This window comes from Stenella coeruleoalba, assembly GCF_951394435.1.
Source record: "Stenella coeruleoalba genome assembly, chromosome: 4".
Taxonomy (NCBI): Eukaryota; Metazoa; Chordata; class Mammalia; order Artiodactyla; family Delphinidae; genus Stenella; species Stenella coeruleoalba.
In genome coordinates, this window is record NC_137149.1 from 142,188,104 (window position 1) to 142,206,547 (window position 18,444).

General features: G+C 40.1%; 1 protein-coding gene across 6 annotated transcripts in view; it reads left to right on the forward strand.

The window, feature by feature from the left end:
• FAM13A (family with sequence similarity 13 member A) overlaps nt 1-18,444 on the forward strand; it is a 356,108-nt gene that overhangs the window by 292,522 nt on the left and 45,142 nt on the right. For all 6 annotated transcript variants that reach the window (XM_079920400.1, XM_079920402.1, XM_079920401.1 and 3 more), the window contains 3 exons: nt 4,358-4,547; nt 17,000-17,076; nt 17,452-17,494. In XM_079920400.1, the coding sequence (XP_079776526.1) occupies nt 4,358-4,547; nt 17,000-17,076; nt 17,452-17,494 (310 nt within the window). The remainder of the gene's footprint in view (nt 1-4,357; nt 4,548-16,999; nt 17,077-17,451; nt 17,495-18,444) is intronic.

Below are 18,444 nucleotides of genomic sequence, written 5' to 3' on the forward strand. Positions count from 1 at the left end.
GTATGGATACCAAGGGGGAAGGAGGGGGTGGGATGAATTGGGAGATGGAGACTGACATATATACAATGTTGATACTATGTATAAAATAGATAACTAATGAGAACCTACTGTGTAGCACAGGGACCTGTACTCAATGCTCTGTGGTGACCTAAATGGGAAGGAAATCCAAAAAACAGGGGATATATGTATACATATAACTGATTCACTTTGCTGTACAGTAGAACCATTGTAAAGCAGCTCTACTCCAATAAAAACTTTTTTGAAAAAAGTGAACAGGGGCTAGACAGGGAGAGAAATATGAAACACAGAGTAACCACTCCTGCAGAATTTAAATACAGTTTCCCACATCTGGGGATATTTCTAGTATAAGTTACCTTGATTGTTTTTCAGTATCAACATCAGGGGAACAAAAGGTGGTGGGGAATGGTAGAGTCTACCTAATCATCTAAAGAGGTATCCATGAAGCTCTAGCCTTTCCCTTCATTTCTCTTGTCTGATGTCCCTTCACCGCTCATTCTGGCCACTCATTGTGGTCAAACCACAGCTGTGCATTGAGTGAAAAAATCGTGGGGTGTAAACTATTTATAGCAGAAGTAACTCACAGTCTCACCTGATGCTTTTCCTTAGCATGTAGTCTGGGCGTTCAGAAGTCCCTTTCAAATGGTCCTTGTTGGCTTCACCTTCCTGGTCATAAGGCCCCTCCTCACCTGACACTATTGTGTCTTGATAGTCCGTCTTCTTGAACTCTCAGCCCGTACTGAATGGCTGCTCTAAGCTCTCCACAGCTTTGGAGGAACAAGGACCTTATCTCTCAGAGCTCTAGATCTGCTACTTCTGCCCCCATGAAGGTCCTCTTCAGTATGTCCCCAGGAGATGCACTGACATGGTGTCAGTTGTAAAAAGGTTAAGAATCATTATTATAGCCTAAAGTAAGTATGTTTTTCTCAGTGTTTGCTTATACATAATTGACTCGTCATCTAAGATTTCCAACAGATTTTGCTTAAAAAATAAGGAAAGGTTAAAGCTAGACTTTACTGTATTCAAAGCTATTAGCCATATGGAGTGGTTTTAAAATGTTTTGAAAAATAAAAATCTATGATCTATTATTTCGCCTTTAACAACTTAGAGCTGCAACTATTTACAAAAATATCCTTTAAGCCAACAGTCACCACATTTCAAGGTGAGATTAAAGAGTCAATAAAGTCTGTCGTAATATCATCACGGCAGATTTTTTAAATAAGCAATGTAGAGGGCAAAGATTATAAATACTTCATTTTAGTGCACATGATTTCCTATTTGTCTAAATTCATAAGGAAACATTATCAGGCTTATATTATTATTTGTTACAATAAAAATGTGAAAGCTTAAGGAATGTATTCATTATGTAAAAGGGTTTAATTTTTACTAAAAAATTAGCCATCTGCCAGGAGCATGGACATGTTGAATCTTGGTGATGGATATAAGGAAATTCATGGTGATATTCCCTCTATTTTTCTATGTTTGTAAATTTCGTAATAAACTTTTGTTTAAAAAGAAAGGCAAGGCATGACAGGTGAAAATGGTTTCAATCTTCCAAAACACAGTGAACTAGAAAATTATGCATATCTTTTGTTATATAAATATTATATTAAATTCCTACTGCAAAGTAAAAAGAAAAGCGTGCTATCTTAGAATAATGAAGAGTTCAGTATTGCTAGAACATTACGTGTGTATGTAGGGGTGAGGAGGAAACTCGCAAAAGAAGAAAAACTAAAACTAAGATCTAGATGGTGAAAGTCAGAGGCCACCGAGATCTAAGTTCAGGTCAAATCACAGTGTTTCGGGTGTGACTGAGCCTGTCACCGTGTCATGGGAAGGAGTCATGCACCTGTGCTCCTGGTCACATGGGCACCGCAGTGAGAGGCACTCACTCACACAAGAGCAAAGAGTTTCCTTTGAGGAGAACAGGATTTCCACCTGAGCACAACTGCACGATCAGATTTTCGTATATTTATTTGGACAGGATTTATTCCAGTGATTCATTCACTATTCACAAAGATTAGAAAATAAACTTGGTCTTTTAATTTCTAAAAATAATTTTTAGCTTTTGTATTCATCTGCTCAGGCTGCCATAACAAAGTACCCCAGACTAGGGGCTTAAGCACCAGAAATGTATTTTCTCACAGTTCAGAGAGGCTGGAAGTCCAAGAGCAAGGTGCTGACAGGGTTGGTTTTTGTTGAGACCTCTCTGACTTGCTGACGGTGCCCGCTCAGTGAGTGTGTCCTCACATGGCCTTTCCACCGTGTTCTCTGGTGTCTCTGCCTCTTCTTTTAAGAACACCGGTCCTCTTGAATTATGTTCCCACCTTTATGACCTCACGTAACCTTAATTACCTCCTCAGAGGTCCTGTCTCTAAATACAGTCACCTTGGCGGCAGGGCTTCAACATATGAATTTGGGGGGAATACAATTTCGTCCATGACAACTTTCAAACCTAAAAACTCCTCCATTAAAAAATTACAGTTGGATTTATACCCCGGGAGTTAGGGAAAATATGAAGAGAAAGAAGAAGACAAATTTAAATAGTAAAACAAGTGATTGTGAATTTGAGACCAAACTCATCTAGCCATCCACAGAAGGCACTGCTCCCAGTGGAGGGAGGGGAGAGATTTAAGCGTGTGTGTATATGTGCCGGCATGTGAGTCCTTAGCAACTTTTCCTCACGTCTTCAATTATTTTATACTTAGGATATTTCTTATAAATGTTACATACATCTTTTATATAATTTTACTAAATCTACATATTTGTACATTATAAGTTGTATAGAATAAGACTAAACTAAATATGGAGTATTAAAAATCACCAAAGATAGTATAACTTTGAAAATATTATGATAATATTTAATTCATAATGTTGCCTCCATGATAGCCTATCTAAGATAGGATATGAATTTAAATTGCAGAATAAATATTTAATGTTATCTTTCACTTGGGGATATGATTGAACTGATAGTAAAATATGGTCATCTGTTTTTACTCTTTGGAGCTCATTTATTTCAAGATAACAGCTTTGGGTGTTGAGGGAGATGCCTTTTTATATTTTTCTTAAATTGAAGTATAGTTGATTTACAATGTTGTATTCATTTCTGCTGTACGGCAAAGTGATTCAGTTATACACATATATACATTCCTTTTTGTATTCTTTTCCATTATGGTTTATATCAAGATACTGAATATAGTTCCCAGTGCTATACAGTAGGACCTTGCTGTTTATCCATTCAGTGTGTAGTACTTTGCATCTACTAACCCCAAACTCCCAGTCCATCCCTCACCTCCCCGCTTCTCCCTTGGCAACCACAAGTCTGTTCTCTATGTCTGGGAGTCTGTTTCTGTTTTGTAGGTAGGTTCATTAGTACCATACTTTAGATTCCACATATAAGTGATATCATATGGTATTTGTCTTTCTAACTTACTTCACTTAGTATGAAAACCTCTAGCTGCAGGGAGATACCTTTAAGGTCACACCATGAGGGAGCGTATAAAGTCTCATTCACTTGTACCTGACCAAGCCATGGTGCTGCACTGATGGTTTAATTTGTTCTGTGATGTAGTCAAGGATAAACATTTTTCTAAGTAATTTAATTCTGTGAAAACCTCTTAAAAGGGAATGTTAAAATACTTAAGGGAAACTATTTCAAGAGCATTAAATGAATTAAATTCTATAATTAAAATGTCTAAAACTAAGTCGTGAGGAACTCTAGTTATAAGCTTACATCCAGAAACTTGTACTGGGAAGTAATGAATCCGTATTTCAGTTAAAACGCTTCGTATTCCATAGTTTTTATTATACTATTTCTACCAAGATTATCTAATGCAGTCAGATTTAGGTACGAATGCATTTCTACTGTGCTAAAATGTCTTTCGCAGTTGGGAGAATCAGTGTTCCATTCTGGAGAAAAAGACGTATTTCCTTTTCAGATTTTTCTTCATACATTATATTACTTTATAAGATTTATGTGTGTTTGTGTGTGTGTGTGTGTGTATTTATATAAAACCTATGAATTATGGGAAATGTCTTTGTAAGTTTGCACTGTTCTCCTGATTTGAATACAGATTACTTCTGGTACAAATACAAAAGCTGTTCATTGGTAGAAACACAGCCCTTGCCGATTTGCCTCTGAGAATGATTTCTCTTTTAATGTGATATATTTGGCGCCAAGTGCTCTCAGGAGTGGCACTCTGCTCAGATTTTGATCAAAAATGCGACCTGGAATTTCTAAGCACTCTTCTGACTTTCTGTGTGATGCAGTGGCAATGTCACTTAAATGTCCCTTTTACCTTTTAAAGTAAAATTAAGCTAAATCTCTTTTCAATTCAAGGGGACTTATCAACAAAGAAAATAGTCCTTCTGGGTTCAGCAACCTTGATGAATGTATTTTGAATGCTCATCATGAAGTGGAAAAATTACATGAAAATACTTCTGGTTATCTTGGAGAAAGGGGCAAACCGAAACGTCAGAAATCCAGTTCCGGACTTTCTGAGCTCAGTGAACATCAAGATAGTCTTGTGGTAAGTGCATACTTCCGTAAAATCTTTACTTGTGGTCAGTTAGGGAATATCACACCTCTTTTCCTTGCTTTGTAAAAAATACCAGTGTGGAGTTTCACAGAATTATAGAGCATGAGTTCTGAAAAAGACCTTAAGAGCTACTAAGTATACACACGTATTTCTTTCTGATAAATATAAGAAGCAAGTCCAAGGTAGATTACACTTTGCCGAAGGAACAAGGGGCAACACATGCCTCGGTTTCCATGTTATTGAAATCGGTCTGAGTTTCCTCTCATTCTTTTGAGCATTTTTAAATTTTATTTTTGGAATAAAATTGTCACAGCAGTTTTCCTTCTATTCCCCCATTTTATTTGTTCCTGTCTATATGAATATGTAAAAAAAAATTAATAAATGAACTTAAAGTGAAGTGAAAGAAGAATACATACAGGACGAGGATCAATTGTCTTTGTGTTCAGAAATCTCTTTGTGTTCAGAAATTTAATTTCAAAGCTGTACACTATAAATAGTTTCTTTCCTCTATGTCTCAGGAACAAAAAAATTAATCTCCTACACGATTACCTCAGACCTGAACTCTGGGTCATTAATTTGATACATAAGCTATAGCAGGTAGTTTTAGTCAATAACTAAATATTTATGCAGTTTAACTATAAATATATGTCATCCTTTTTTGTGTATGCTTCAGTTTCTCTGAAAAGTGAGAACAAAAGTCTGTCTTCTAATTCCCTGTAGTTAGAAGAAATGTAACCAAAGAAAAAAAGAAAAGAAAAACCTGCAGATGAATTTTATAATATAACATGAACTAGCGTCCCTAATAAAAATAGGTAATAGGTAATATCCATTCTTACAATGTGTAAAGCCTCTGTTCTGCTTTATCTCTGAGCAGTTTTTACCTCCATGCTGGGTTTTCTGTAAGTTTAGCAAAACTTATGGGCCACTCATTTTCCCATTGTCAGTTTCTGCATGTGCTCAGAGAAGATTCCCAATTTTATTCCCTAAATAAAATATGCATAAATGCAAATCTGGGGAAAACATGTTTATTCCATTTTCTTCCAAATGTCTTGGTGCCCTGCTTCTAGAAATAAATTGATCAGCTAGAATGGACAGAGACATCCACCTCAGACCCGTGTCTGACACAGTTCTCCCAATACAGAATGTAAGCTTTGGAACCATTGCACATTAAATGGTTTTTAACACTAACTTAATTCTTATTTGGGGGAAAAGTAACATTTTTAATAAACTAAATGATACTAACTCTATTAGCTCTTTATTTGGCCCATGATTTGTTTATGTGCCGAAGAGAATTACAGTGACTAGAAGTCTGACACTTGGCTTCTCAGAGAAGAATGTACTTCTCTGAATCCCTTTTAAAATGAACTTAACTCATCAATATTTTTTTTTCCACCAGAAATAGTATCTTAACTAGCTAGGTGGTAATAGCTAATAAAAGTGGGAAAGTACATTTATTCCTTAGAATATGTGTGTGATTGCTAAAACTATGGACGTCGTGTTTGTTTAAAAACATTTGGAGCAGAGAGCCTAATCCCATTGTGGTCTTTTTTCTGTGAAAGGGGTTTGTCTCCACCTTAGCCACCAGTTTCTGCATTCCAGGATTATGCAGGTCACATGTTAACATAAGTGAGCTAGGTGGACCGTGTCTTTGTTGCAATGAATAATTTAAAACCCTGTCAACACAACTGAGACAGAAGCAAAACTTCCTCGTCTGTGAAGTGAGGGTATTCTCAAAGATCTTTTCTGACTCATATTCCATTAATTTTAAATCTCATCTTCACAGGTCACCACAAAGCAAAGAGCTAAGGAACATAACAACGACTAGTATTTAGACTAGTCCTGAAAGTGCAGCTGTGCATCTTAACGTCCCACTTACTTTTAACCTTCTATTTTTACTTTACCCCACTCTCCTCCAGAACCTTCTCCCACTTCAAGTTCTTTATACACTGACTAAACTTTTGTTTCTGTAGCTGGAAGAACATACACAATTCTATGCCTTCTGTGTGCCAGGAAATATTTCAGAATCTAGGGATACAGCTGAGAGACAAACAAGCAAAAATCACTGCCCTCACGGAGCCTACATTCCAGTAGGGGAAACAGACAAAATCTAGATTAAAAATAGTAAACCATAAAATATATTAGATAGTGATAACTATTAAGCAAGAAATAAAGCAAGAGATGAGGATAGGAATTGTGAGAGGGCAGGGGATACAATTTTAAGGAGAGTGGTCAGAGGAGACCTCCCAGGAATTTGACACGAGTGCAAAGACCTAGAGGAAGTAAGGAAACGAGCCATACTGTCACAGCAGGTTGCAGAGACCCCGAGACAGTCACTTATCTGCAGTGTTCAAGAAACCACAGAGATACTGTTAGGGTTAGAAGAGAATGAGGAAAGTGAAAGAGGTAGTTGGAGGGGGGAGAGAACAGATTAAGTAGATTATTGTTAAGGACTCTGCCTTTACTCCAGGTGAGATGAGAATCCGTGTGAGGGTTCCAGGTAGAACGGTGATGTGACTTACTGAAATTTGGTTTGACTGCTGTGTTGGAAATAGACGGTCAGCAGCCAAGGGCAAGAAACAGGAAAACCCGTTAGGAAACTCTTGCAATAATCTAGGTTTGCGCTGATGATGGTGTGAACTAAGGTGATACCGGAGCCGGCACGTATTGCCTTGCAGGCTGCACAGTGCAGTGCTCTAGGGGGCGTTGTTCATATTGACTAACATGTGCATGGGTCCTCCTGGAGTAGTGTATTGCAGTAGTCAGGAGGTAATAGGTGGATTCTGGATATATTTTTGAACATAGAATTGACAGGATTTCCTGACATTACGTAACTGTGGGGTGTGAAAGTAACAGAGGAGTCAAAGATGACTCCGAGGTTTTTGGCAACTAGAAGATTTGTGTGGCCAGTTTACCGAGATGGAGAAGACAGAAGTTTGGGAGATGATGTCATGGTTCAGTGTTGGACATGTTAAGATTGAGCTGCCCGTCAAATATCTAAGAGGAGATAGCAGGAAAGCAGCTGGATTTCTGCGAGTTTAGGGAGGGTATCCTGGCTGGAGATGCATCGTGGGAGCCAGCAGCAGATAGAGGCTATCTGAAGTCAGCGTACTGGATGAGATAACCGAGGGAGCGAGGATGGACAGAAAAGGGAAGTGGCCTCAGGGACCGTGAGCCCTGAGGCATACGATCGTGTAAAGGATGGGGAGATGACAAGGTCCCAGTAGAGGAGACTCAAGAAGGAGACCCCAGCAAAGTAGAAAAAAATGAAGTGTGTTTGGTGTCCTGGATGCCAAGTGAACCACGTATCTTGAGTTGGAAAGAAGGTCAGATGATTGGCCGAGTAGAAGACTGAGAGCTTAGCCACTGGGATTACCAAGCTGGAGTTCACTCAGTAAGGGCAGTTTTGATGGAGAGATGGGAGCAAACCATCTTCCAGAGAAAATGAGAAGAGAGTGACTGAAGAGTTTGAGTGATAATATCACAGTGATCTCACCAGCCCACAACACAGCCACAGTGACCTATAAAAGCATCTTGCAAATTTGGAATCTCTAAAGTGGGAACTGTCTGCGTACTTTCCCTTATCCTTTTTCCTCTCGGGGCTGTCATGACCAGCAGAGACTAAGAGACTACGGATAATTCAGAGCCCAGAAATTAGTGAGTGGCATTCAGGTGCTCTGCCTTATCTCTAATTATTGCCGTGGTCCCAACCTTTTCCTCTCTCCTTGCACTGCTAGCTCACACCTGTGCTCTTCAGCCTTTCTCAGAAGGAAACCTTGCCCCCTGGTTTATTTTGAAGAGCTAAGAGAGCCAGGCTGTGTTTCAGCAGCTTCCCTCACTCATGCTTCAAACTTTCTCTAGATCTCCACCCATTTTATTTTCTCACCTGCTCAAATGATGAAGTGGTTTTTCTAAATTCTAAGGTTAACTTTAAGGTTAAGTAGCCTTGGAAATTCTCTTTTCTACATCCATCTCCCCACCCCCTGTACGTGTACAAACACATACACAAACTCACTCCCTCACTCATGCAGACACTTTTCATTGCTTCCTCTCCACTGGCTTATTTCTGTCAGCCTAGAAAATGTCTGTCTCTAAAAACATTCCTTCTAGGGCACAATTTAACAGTTTGAATCAAAAGCTATAACTCAGTCACGCAGTGTATCCAATAATCCCACCTCTGCCACCCTGCTCTAGAGACATCATTATAAATATGGAAAAGACTGTATTCATTTGCTCACCACGTGAGCATCTATAATCATGGAAAATTAGAAGCAATTTAAATGTTCAAAAGTAGGGGACCAGATAAGTAACATTTGCATGTCAATTCAATAAAATATTATGCATCAAATAAAAATTATGGTTCTGAAGACTATATAATAAAGTGAAAAATGTTTAGCAAGGGGTATTTTAAGTGCTTTGCATATATTATCAATTTTAATCCTCCAGTAATCCATAAGGTAGTTATTGTTTTTAATATTCTTATTCTAAACATGAGGAGACTGAGGCACAGGAGATTAAACAGCTGCCCAAGGTCACACATTAGGGGTGGAGCTCGGATTACACGATACTCTCCCTCATGTTAAAAGTAGGTTATAGGGCTTCCCTGGTGGTGCAGTGGTTGAGAATCTGCCTGCTAATGCAGGGGACACGGGTTCGAGCCCTGGTCTGGGAGGATCCCACATGCCGCGGGGCAACGAGGCCCGTGAGCCACAACTACTGAGCCTGTGCATCTGGAGCCTGTGCTCTGCAACAATAGTGAGAGGCCCGCGCACCACGATGAAGAGTGGCCCCCGCTTGCCACAACTAGAGAAAGCCCTCGCACAGAAATGAAGACCCAACACAGCAAAAATAAATAAATTAATTAATAAAAACTCCTACCCCCAACATCTAAAAAAAAAAATGAATCCGCCTGCCAGTGCAGGGGACACAGGTTTGAGCCCTGGTCCGGGAAGATGCCACATGCCGTGGAGCAACTAAGCCCATGCGCCACAACTACTGAGCCTGCGCTCTAGAGCCCGCGAGCCACAACTAAGCCTGCGTTCCACAGCTGAAGCCCGCGCGCCTAGAGCCCGTGCTCCACAACAAGGGAAGCCACCACAATGAGAAGCCCGCGCACCGCAACGAAGAGTAGCCTCCGCTCACCGCAACTAGAGAAACCCGCATGTAGCAACGAAGACCCAACGCAGCCAAAAATAAATAAATAGATTTTTTAAATAAAGTAGGTTATGAAGCAGTATATACAGTGCATGCATTTATGCATGAATATGTGTATATAAATATATATTTAAATGTTCATTCCTAGGAAAAAAGACAAATATACCTAAAACGATGGTATGATTGTATTATGGGAGTGGTGGTAGTAGTAGAGGCAGTCGTTACTCCCAAAGAATATTTTCCAAATATTCTTTGTGTGATTATACTAATTCTATAATAAGCCTTACATTATATATATAAAAAAAAACATAGTCTAGCAGCTCTCTTATTCATAAACAGCATCTCCTTAATGTCACGTATACCCTCTGAAACCATAGGCAGGGTTCAAGGAAGGAGCATAGGTCTTACACTCAGACCTGAATTTCAGTTGTAACTTTATCACTTAATAGCTATGGCAAGTGAGCATGTTACTTAGCCTCAGTTACTTCATCTGTAGCATGGGAATATTAATATCTCTTTCTGGTTTTGTGTGAGATTTGAATGCAATGAAATGTGCTAAAGAGCAGGAAAGACTGACAGCAGTACATATTTAAGTTCGTTTCTACTCCCTCTGCTCTGATGGCCAACCTCTCCCCTTCATTTTGCCATCAAAAATTTTCAACAAGCTGCATTTCCAGTTCTTTCCACACTTGCTCGTCAACCCCTGTAATCTGAATTCTACCCCTCTGAAGACCTCTCTAAGAAACCACTTTCTCTGTGTCACTGGGTGGACATGTGGTTGGAACTGGTCTTTTAAGACCGCTGTGCTATTGTCTGCTTGGTCCTTGACCTCCCGAAGTCCCTGTGGTGCTTGATACTCTCATTTTCTCAGAGCTCTTTCTCCCTTGGCCTCCAGGATGTTGACCTCTCTTTGTCCTCTTACCTCAATGACTGTATTCTTCTTTACTGTGTCCTTTACTGGCTGATCTTCCACAAAACATGCTTAGATGTAAATGTTATGCAGGTAATTGCCTTATATCTCTTTTCCGTCAGCACTTCACATGAGAGCTTCTCTAATTCCATGCTGTCCGATGTCACCTCTCTACAGATGACTTAGAAATCAACATCTAGGCAATGCTCTCTGCAGCTCACCTTAGATAGTCCTCCCAAGTCAACATGTGAAGATCAAACTCATCTTCTTTCCCTCATTGGTCTCTTTTCACTCAGTATACCGATCTGATTTCATCAGATCATCATCTTCTTAGTCTTTTTGTTGTTGTTGTTGTTAATGCGGTACGCGGGCCTCTCGCTGTTGTGGCCTCTCCCGTTGCGGAGCACAGGCTCCGGACGCACAGGCTCGGCGGCCATGGCTCACGGGCCCAGCCGCTCCGCGGCATGTGGGATCTTCCCGGACCGGGGCACGAGCCCGTGTCCCCTGCATCGGCAGGCGGACTCTCAACCACTGCGCCATCAGGGAAGCCCCCTCAGCTCACGTTTTTAATGCAGTATAACTCAGTAAGAACTCCTGTCCAAAACTACATGACAGTGATTCTCTGAGTGGTGTCAATATAATGTAAAAAACCCCACCATTTGAACCACTGATTTAAAAGTTGTCATTCCTTCAATGATACAACAATTAACTATATGACAAGCACTGTTTCAGGCACTAAAGACGAAATGGTGACCAAAACAGACACACTGTCTGCCATCCTGAAGTTTATATTCCCGAAGGATGAGGCAGATAAGAAACAAGTCAACGTATAGTCAGATGGCAGTACATGCTAGGAGAGAAGTGGAGCAGGATAAATAAGATGGGAAGTGGACGGGAGGTTAAGAGTTGGCGTTGCACGGGTTGAGTCCTCAGATCAGGCCACACTGAGAATGTGCTTGTGCAGAAACCTGGACGAGGTGAGAAAGTGAGCCATCAGGATATCTGGGGAGAGACTGTCCAGGTGGAGGGAGAACAGCCCTAGCCTTTAGAGGTTGCGCAAGAGGCTACCACGGTTGGAGCAGAGTTGAGGGAGGAGCGTTGTAGGAGATGAGGTCAGAGGCGTAGCAAGGGAGCTGATCCCTTAAGGCTTTGTAGCCATCTTTAGATCTCGAGCATTTACCTTGAGTGAGATGAGGAACCATTCGAAGATTAAAGAGAATAAAAGTCATTTTCTGAAGTACCTTTTGAAAGGGTCCCTCTGGCAACTGTATGGCCCAAGGGTGCTGAGGGCTATTCAGATAGCACGCATCTTAAAAATAAAGATGATATTAACAGTGTAACAAACTACAGTTGGAGCAGTAACCAAAATACATCAGTCACAGTGGCAAGGACCGGTGTCTGTCCGGTTCCCCATCCACCATTGTACGCCAGTGCCCAGCATAGCTCAGCGCTCACAAAAAATGAGTTAAAAAAAAGGGAGCGAATGAATGGTTGCCCGTATAGCTTAGAGTAACTTGGGTAACAAAAAGACCCAAGATGCAATGCCTTGCACACCGTAAAAGTTCTTCCTCCCGTGACAATCTAAAGCAGTTTGGGGCTCAGGAGAAGAGTTAGAACACTTGCTCCACGCGATGTTTCAGGGACCCAGGCCAACTGCCTCTCTGCCGTCTTTAGCAGGTAGCTTCCAGAGCATTCGTGGTTTTCATCTCCGTTCCAGCTCCCAAGAGGAGAGAATAAGTGAGTGTCAAGGCGTGAACCTGGTGAGGCAGGTTATTAGCCAGGCCTGGAAAACACACATAGCACTTCTCACAGCCTGTCGGAGAGAAGTCGGTCACGTGGCCCCATCTACCTGCCGGAGGGGCTGTGGCTGCGCTGTCGCTGGGCGTGTGGCTCCCTCACTGCTCTGCAAGAAAGGTGGAACGGACTTGTGGGGACAGCTAGCCAGCTCTTCCATAGGTGTCCTCTTACAGTACCGGGAATTCTTTTTGAATATGGATTAATTTATGAGTTTTAAGCATAATAAAACATAAAACAGAAGGATACAAAACGAAATTCAGATTTGCCATGAGTCCTTTGTTAATGAGAATATTATCACGTACCTTCTCTTAGAGCTCAAGGTTAGAATAATGAACTTGTTTTGACTAGCAGTGTTCATGCAGCCTTCAGACTGAGCTGTTTGTATACTGAGCGAAGGCATTGTTTGAGTGTCCTCTGTAAAGGCTTTGTCAGCATTTTATAGTTTTAGAAGACAAATTTGTTTTTGCTCCAGGTGTTTTCAAGTGCTTCAGTGGTCAAACAAGTTTGGAGCCTAGCTGTTAATGCCAAAACAGAGATGGGGCCAGGGGAAAAAATTGAAAGTAAATTCCACAGTCTTAAAGCTAATTTTTTCAAAGCTTTTGCTCTTTATAGATTTGAGGTCATTTTTATGATTGAGGGGAGTGGTTCTTAAAATTGTTTCTTCTGACACCCAAAAATTGTCCAAGTAAATTATATCATAGAAAATCTGTATGTTTTGAAAGTCACTGGTAGGCCTTCTATGAGGCAGAACTAGGCTTTAGCTGTCTTTTTTTTTTTTAATATTTATTTATTTAGGCTGCATCAGGTCTTAGTTGTGGCATGTGGGATCTAGTTCCCTGACCGGGGATCGAACCTGGGCCCCCTGCATTGGGAGCGCAGAGTTTTACCCACTGGACCACCCCAGGGAAGTCCTATCTGTCTTTTTTTAATGCAATTCTAAAAGCAAATTTATCACATTCTACATAAAGACGTAATCTGTTCTTTGCTATTTCTTAAAATTACCTATTACCTTTAAAAGATCCTAACTTTAGAAGACTAATTAAAATTAAGTTAATGTAATAAGTCATTATTTTTAATAAGAATTGTACTACTTCAACTTTAATAAATGAAAACATCGATGACCTACTCTTTTACCACACCTAGAGAAGTGTTTGGGACATAAAACAGTTTAAAACCTTCAAAAGGCGTGGAGTCGGCGTTTCTCATAAGACCAGCACTATTAACAACTACAGAGCGTTTGAAAGTCCAGTAGCATACTTCTCTTACAATGGAAGCTTTCTACATTTCAGCCAATATTTTGACCTGTACGTTCCATTTTCCCCTTCCCCCATCTCAGTGATGTGGGGAAATTGCTGATCTATTTCTTAACCTTCCCTCCCTAAACCCTTAGGCAAAGGATGCAAGTTAGAATCTATAAAATGCTTTGCAGCCATGGTAATAGGTACTTTTGTTACTCTACTCCTGGATCTTCACTACCTTTATTATTTTCCTTCTGAAAAAATTAGGGTAGGTTGCCAGTTGTAACACATTCTTCCCAGATTCCTGTTTCCCAAAGGTATAGGGGCAACCCAACTAGCTTAGCAAAGGAACACGGTGTACTTGCATGCTGCTTTGGTGAAAGCAGACTGAATATTCACTAGTCTCAGTCATGTGGAGGACAACATGAAAACTGGAATTATTGTAAAGCTTTAGAGAGGAATACTGAACAATACTGAAAGTCACCCTTTGTCAGTTACAGGTATTAAAAACTCAGGTCCTTGGAGAGGTATAAAACACACAGATCAAACATTTTTTAAAAAGTGGCGGGGGTGGGGGGCGAGGGAGTTGAAGTTACTGCTTGTTTTAACCCTGGAAATCAGCTAAAATTTCTCACATTTCACACCTGCTTTTCTCAGAGCTTTTTATTGTAAAACATAGCTGTCTCTTTTCTATAATTCTCAAAACCTATATTGCTTAAATCTTGGTTCTTTCTGTTTTGGGAAAAAAATCAGTCTTCTAACATTTTTCTAACTGAAGTATCTTTAAATTTATATAATACTATGGTTTATTTTTTCTTCCTTCTTTCTGAATATCTCTTAGCCTCAACGTGAAGGTTTTGTTGGTTTTTTTTTTTTTCCTTTTTTGCGGTACACGGGCCTCTCACTGTCGTGGCCTCTCCCGTTGCGGAGCACAGGCTCCGGACGCGCGGGCTCAGCGGCCATGGCTCACGGGCCCAGCCACTCCACGGCATGTGGGATCTTCCCGGACCGGGGCACGAACCCGTGTCCCCCGCATCGGCAGGCGGACTCTCAACCACTGTGCCACCAGGGAAGCCCTGAAGGTTTTTATTTCTGCTGAAATAGTCATTTGTATTTACTGTAATTATAAATGTATTTCATTGATAGTGTTTTAAAGTGATCTGAAGGTAGAGGGTTGTGCTTCCCCTAGGAATTCATGTTTCAGAGCATCAGGAAAACCTAATGCTATTGCACTAGATCTTACACTAAAGATTTTGATAATCTATTGAAGATTACCAATGAGAACAAAGATTCTTTGTCATAGATCCCTCTTTATGAGGAAGATCACATTCAGGTAATAAGAGCAGCTACACTTTGGCTTCATGAGAGCCATTGTAGAGAGGCCTCTTCTAACTCAAACTGTAGAGATATAAAAATGTAAGTATAATTGGATGTGGTTATAATTTCTTTTTTATTTCTCAGATCCATTCTAAAATTATCTAACTGTGTAAATTATCTAAACATGTAAATCGGTGGGCAGTAATGGCAGACACAATCACTGTCTTACTAGTTCCTAGAACATCATCTTAACTGTGGGTAAACAGAAGCAAAATATTTCCTTGGAGATTTCAGTTTTAGAAGTCATAATAACATCAACAACAACAGCTACTATTCATTAAAAGTACAAGGTATTATTTTAGTGCTTTACGTGTATTATCTCATTTAGTCCTATGACCACCCTATGTTTATTGTTGCCATCCCCCTTTTCCAGATGAGGAAACTGAGAGTCAGGTAGGGTCTTACAGTTGGTAAATGGTGGAGCTAAGATTCCAACTGAAACATCCTGGCTCCAAAGCCACCATTAGAGCTATTATGGGATGCTGTCTCCCTTTGTTTTTATTCTTGATGGAGCCTAGGGTTTTGTTTGTGTTTTGTGGCTGCGTTGGGTCTTTGTTGCTATGTGCGGGCTTTCTCTAGTTGCGGCGAGCGGGGGCTACTCTCCATTGCGGTGCGCGCGCTTCTCATCGCGATGGAGTCTCTTGTTGCGGAGCACGGGCTCTAGGCACGCGGGCTTCAGTAGCTGTGGTGCGCAGGCTCAGTAGTTGTGGCTCGCGGGCTCTAGAGCACAGGCTCAGTAGTTGTGGCTCACGGGCTTAGTTGCTCCGCAGCACGTGGGATCTTCCTGGACCAGGGATCGAACCCGTGTCCCCTGCATTGGCAGGTGGATTCTTAACCACCGCACCACCAGGGAAGTCCCGAGCCTAGGGTTTTAAACTTTAAGAATTCCAGACAGGTTGGCCACACCACCATAAATGGAAAATATTTACAAGCCAAAGATTAGTTATCCAGTCTTATTTTGTGAAGATTTTTGTATATGTCAATTTCATGGGATCATTGTGAACCTTAATCAGATATACTTTCCGACGGGCTTTTCACAAGGAGAGATTATAAACATGTAGATGAATACCCGTTGCTTCGCTATGTGTTCTTTATTTTGGTAACACAGAATACATGGATTGTGCTTAATGGTCTTTTAATGCAGATATGAATCTTTGACTTCAACGGAATTCAGTTCCAGATCTCCAAGGCAGCTCTGTATTTGGGTCTCCCGAATGTAAACGAGCTCCTGTTTGCATATTTGTAATCTTCCTGCCTGGGGACGGCTTACTTTGTGCTCAGTCACCCGAGTTGTATTTAGAAACTGTTGGCCGTTTTTACAGAGGCAGTTAGAAAACCTTACAAATATACCTCCTGATAAAGCATTAAGCCCTCTTGGTCAGCCTGAAATACACGCTATTTGAAGTAAGTTTCGTGTTTATATTTTTTGTCCATCTTGGCTAATATAAAGATTCACATTAAATATCACAGAAAGAAAGGTTCTCAAGTGAACTCCATGTCTTCTTATGGCTATTTGATAGCTTAGATACAAGCTACATATTACCCCAGATCACATTGTCAATATAGACTGAAAAGATGTTAAATAGACAATGAATGTTACATTGGCTTCTGATCACATTGGAGGTCAGATTCCTCAAGTCTAGCTCTAATGCCACCCTGGTATTCTGGGAGTCTGGGTTTTGTTTATGCTTAGCTATAAAATGTGGATAATAACTAACAAGAACGTTATAGACCACAGTGACCATTTCTGTGGTGCTATCAGATATCTTTGTTAATGGAATGGTAAAGTTCAGCATATAATTTTATGCCAGCAGTGTCTAATAAACTGTCATAATTTTCAAGATAGGACTCTGATGACTAGAAGTAATATCTGCTTGTTATCCGATGTTTCTATTTTAAAGAAAGGCGGGTCTGTTGTTGCATACGTCTTACCATTCCTACTGGGCAACAAATGGTTCGTTTTGTTACAGAATATGGAAAGTCTCAATCCCACACCATCTCCTGAAAGGATTGGACCTGATGATGTTGAACTGACATCTGATGGAAGGTAATTTGAGAGTTTTCTCCTTACACTGTTTATAAGAATGTGAATAGACTTTTTTTTCATTTAGTGCCATGTGCATTGTAAGAACGAAAAGGAGTAGAATTAAAGGACTATATGTTTACCAACAGTATTTTATAGCGAGGAAAATGTTTAAATGGAAAAATCTGCCGTGGTGCTGTTAAAGGCAGATAACCATATTCCTGTTTTGTGTTGTTTCTAGTTTTGTTTCGTTGTGATGAATGTTTTTGTTTTGTTTTTGAATTTCATAAGAATTTTATTTAGAGCTACTGAGCTTCTAAAATAAATGAAATCATAATTTCAATGAATGAAAAGCATTGTTATAAAACAGAATGACATCTTACGATATTTTGTTTGTAGCAAAGAAAATGAAAAGGACTGCAGACAGACCCAGCATTCTGAGGTGAGTAGCTAACAAGTAAGATTTTGACTGTGACAGGTCTGTCCCTACATTCTTGAGAGTTAGTGTGAAGTATTATTAGCTTATCAATAAGGGGTGATGACATTCAGTGACGGGATTGGGATTGGTGAGAAAGACAAATGCCAAGACATGAAGGTTCCTTGAGAAATCAGAAGAACTCCACTCTTTTGCTTTTGAAATTCTTTCATTTTGCTTGTGAGGATAAACTTGGAGATTACTCCTTAGGTTTTCCATAACATAAGACAAAACAAATACCAAAGCTACTAGTTTTATTTTCCATGATTTCATGCAGTTTTTAAGTGATTAAAATAAATAGTGAATTTTAGTGGATGTGTCAAAGAGATGATCTCATTAATTTTCAAATTAATGTAAAATCAGTTCAAGTTATTAAATCCAATTCATTTTCTGAGTTTTGTGTCTTGTTTTAAGTAGACAACAGAGAAAAAATATCTCACTCCCTTCTGTGGTCTAGATCTTAAAGTTTTGGTGACCTTCCTGGCTTCCCTGTTGTCCTCTGGGGGCATAGCCTTGCTGACCCAAGTATTTGGTTTCCTTTGCTCCCAACGCTGGCTTCCATTCAGGGTTCTGAGCCTTATTTTTCATTCATGCATGTGTATGTAACCCAGTACTTCCAAATGCTTCCAGCTGCGCCTTCAATCTTATTAATCAGCTTTCTTTTTGGCAAGGGTTAAAGCGTTTCTCAACCTGTTCTTGGATTCTGACTCTTGATATATTAATTATACATAGAACTTCCCGTCTAACCCAGTGATTGTTCATCTTTTTTATACACTAACCTAACCCACTGATGGATTTATTCAGTAATATATATTGAGTCCTACTATGTGCAGGTGATGTGCTAGGAGCTGGGATTTAATAACAGCTGCAGTTCCTACCTCCATAAAGTTTTCCAGTCTAGCAAATGAAGAATTCAA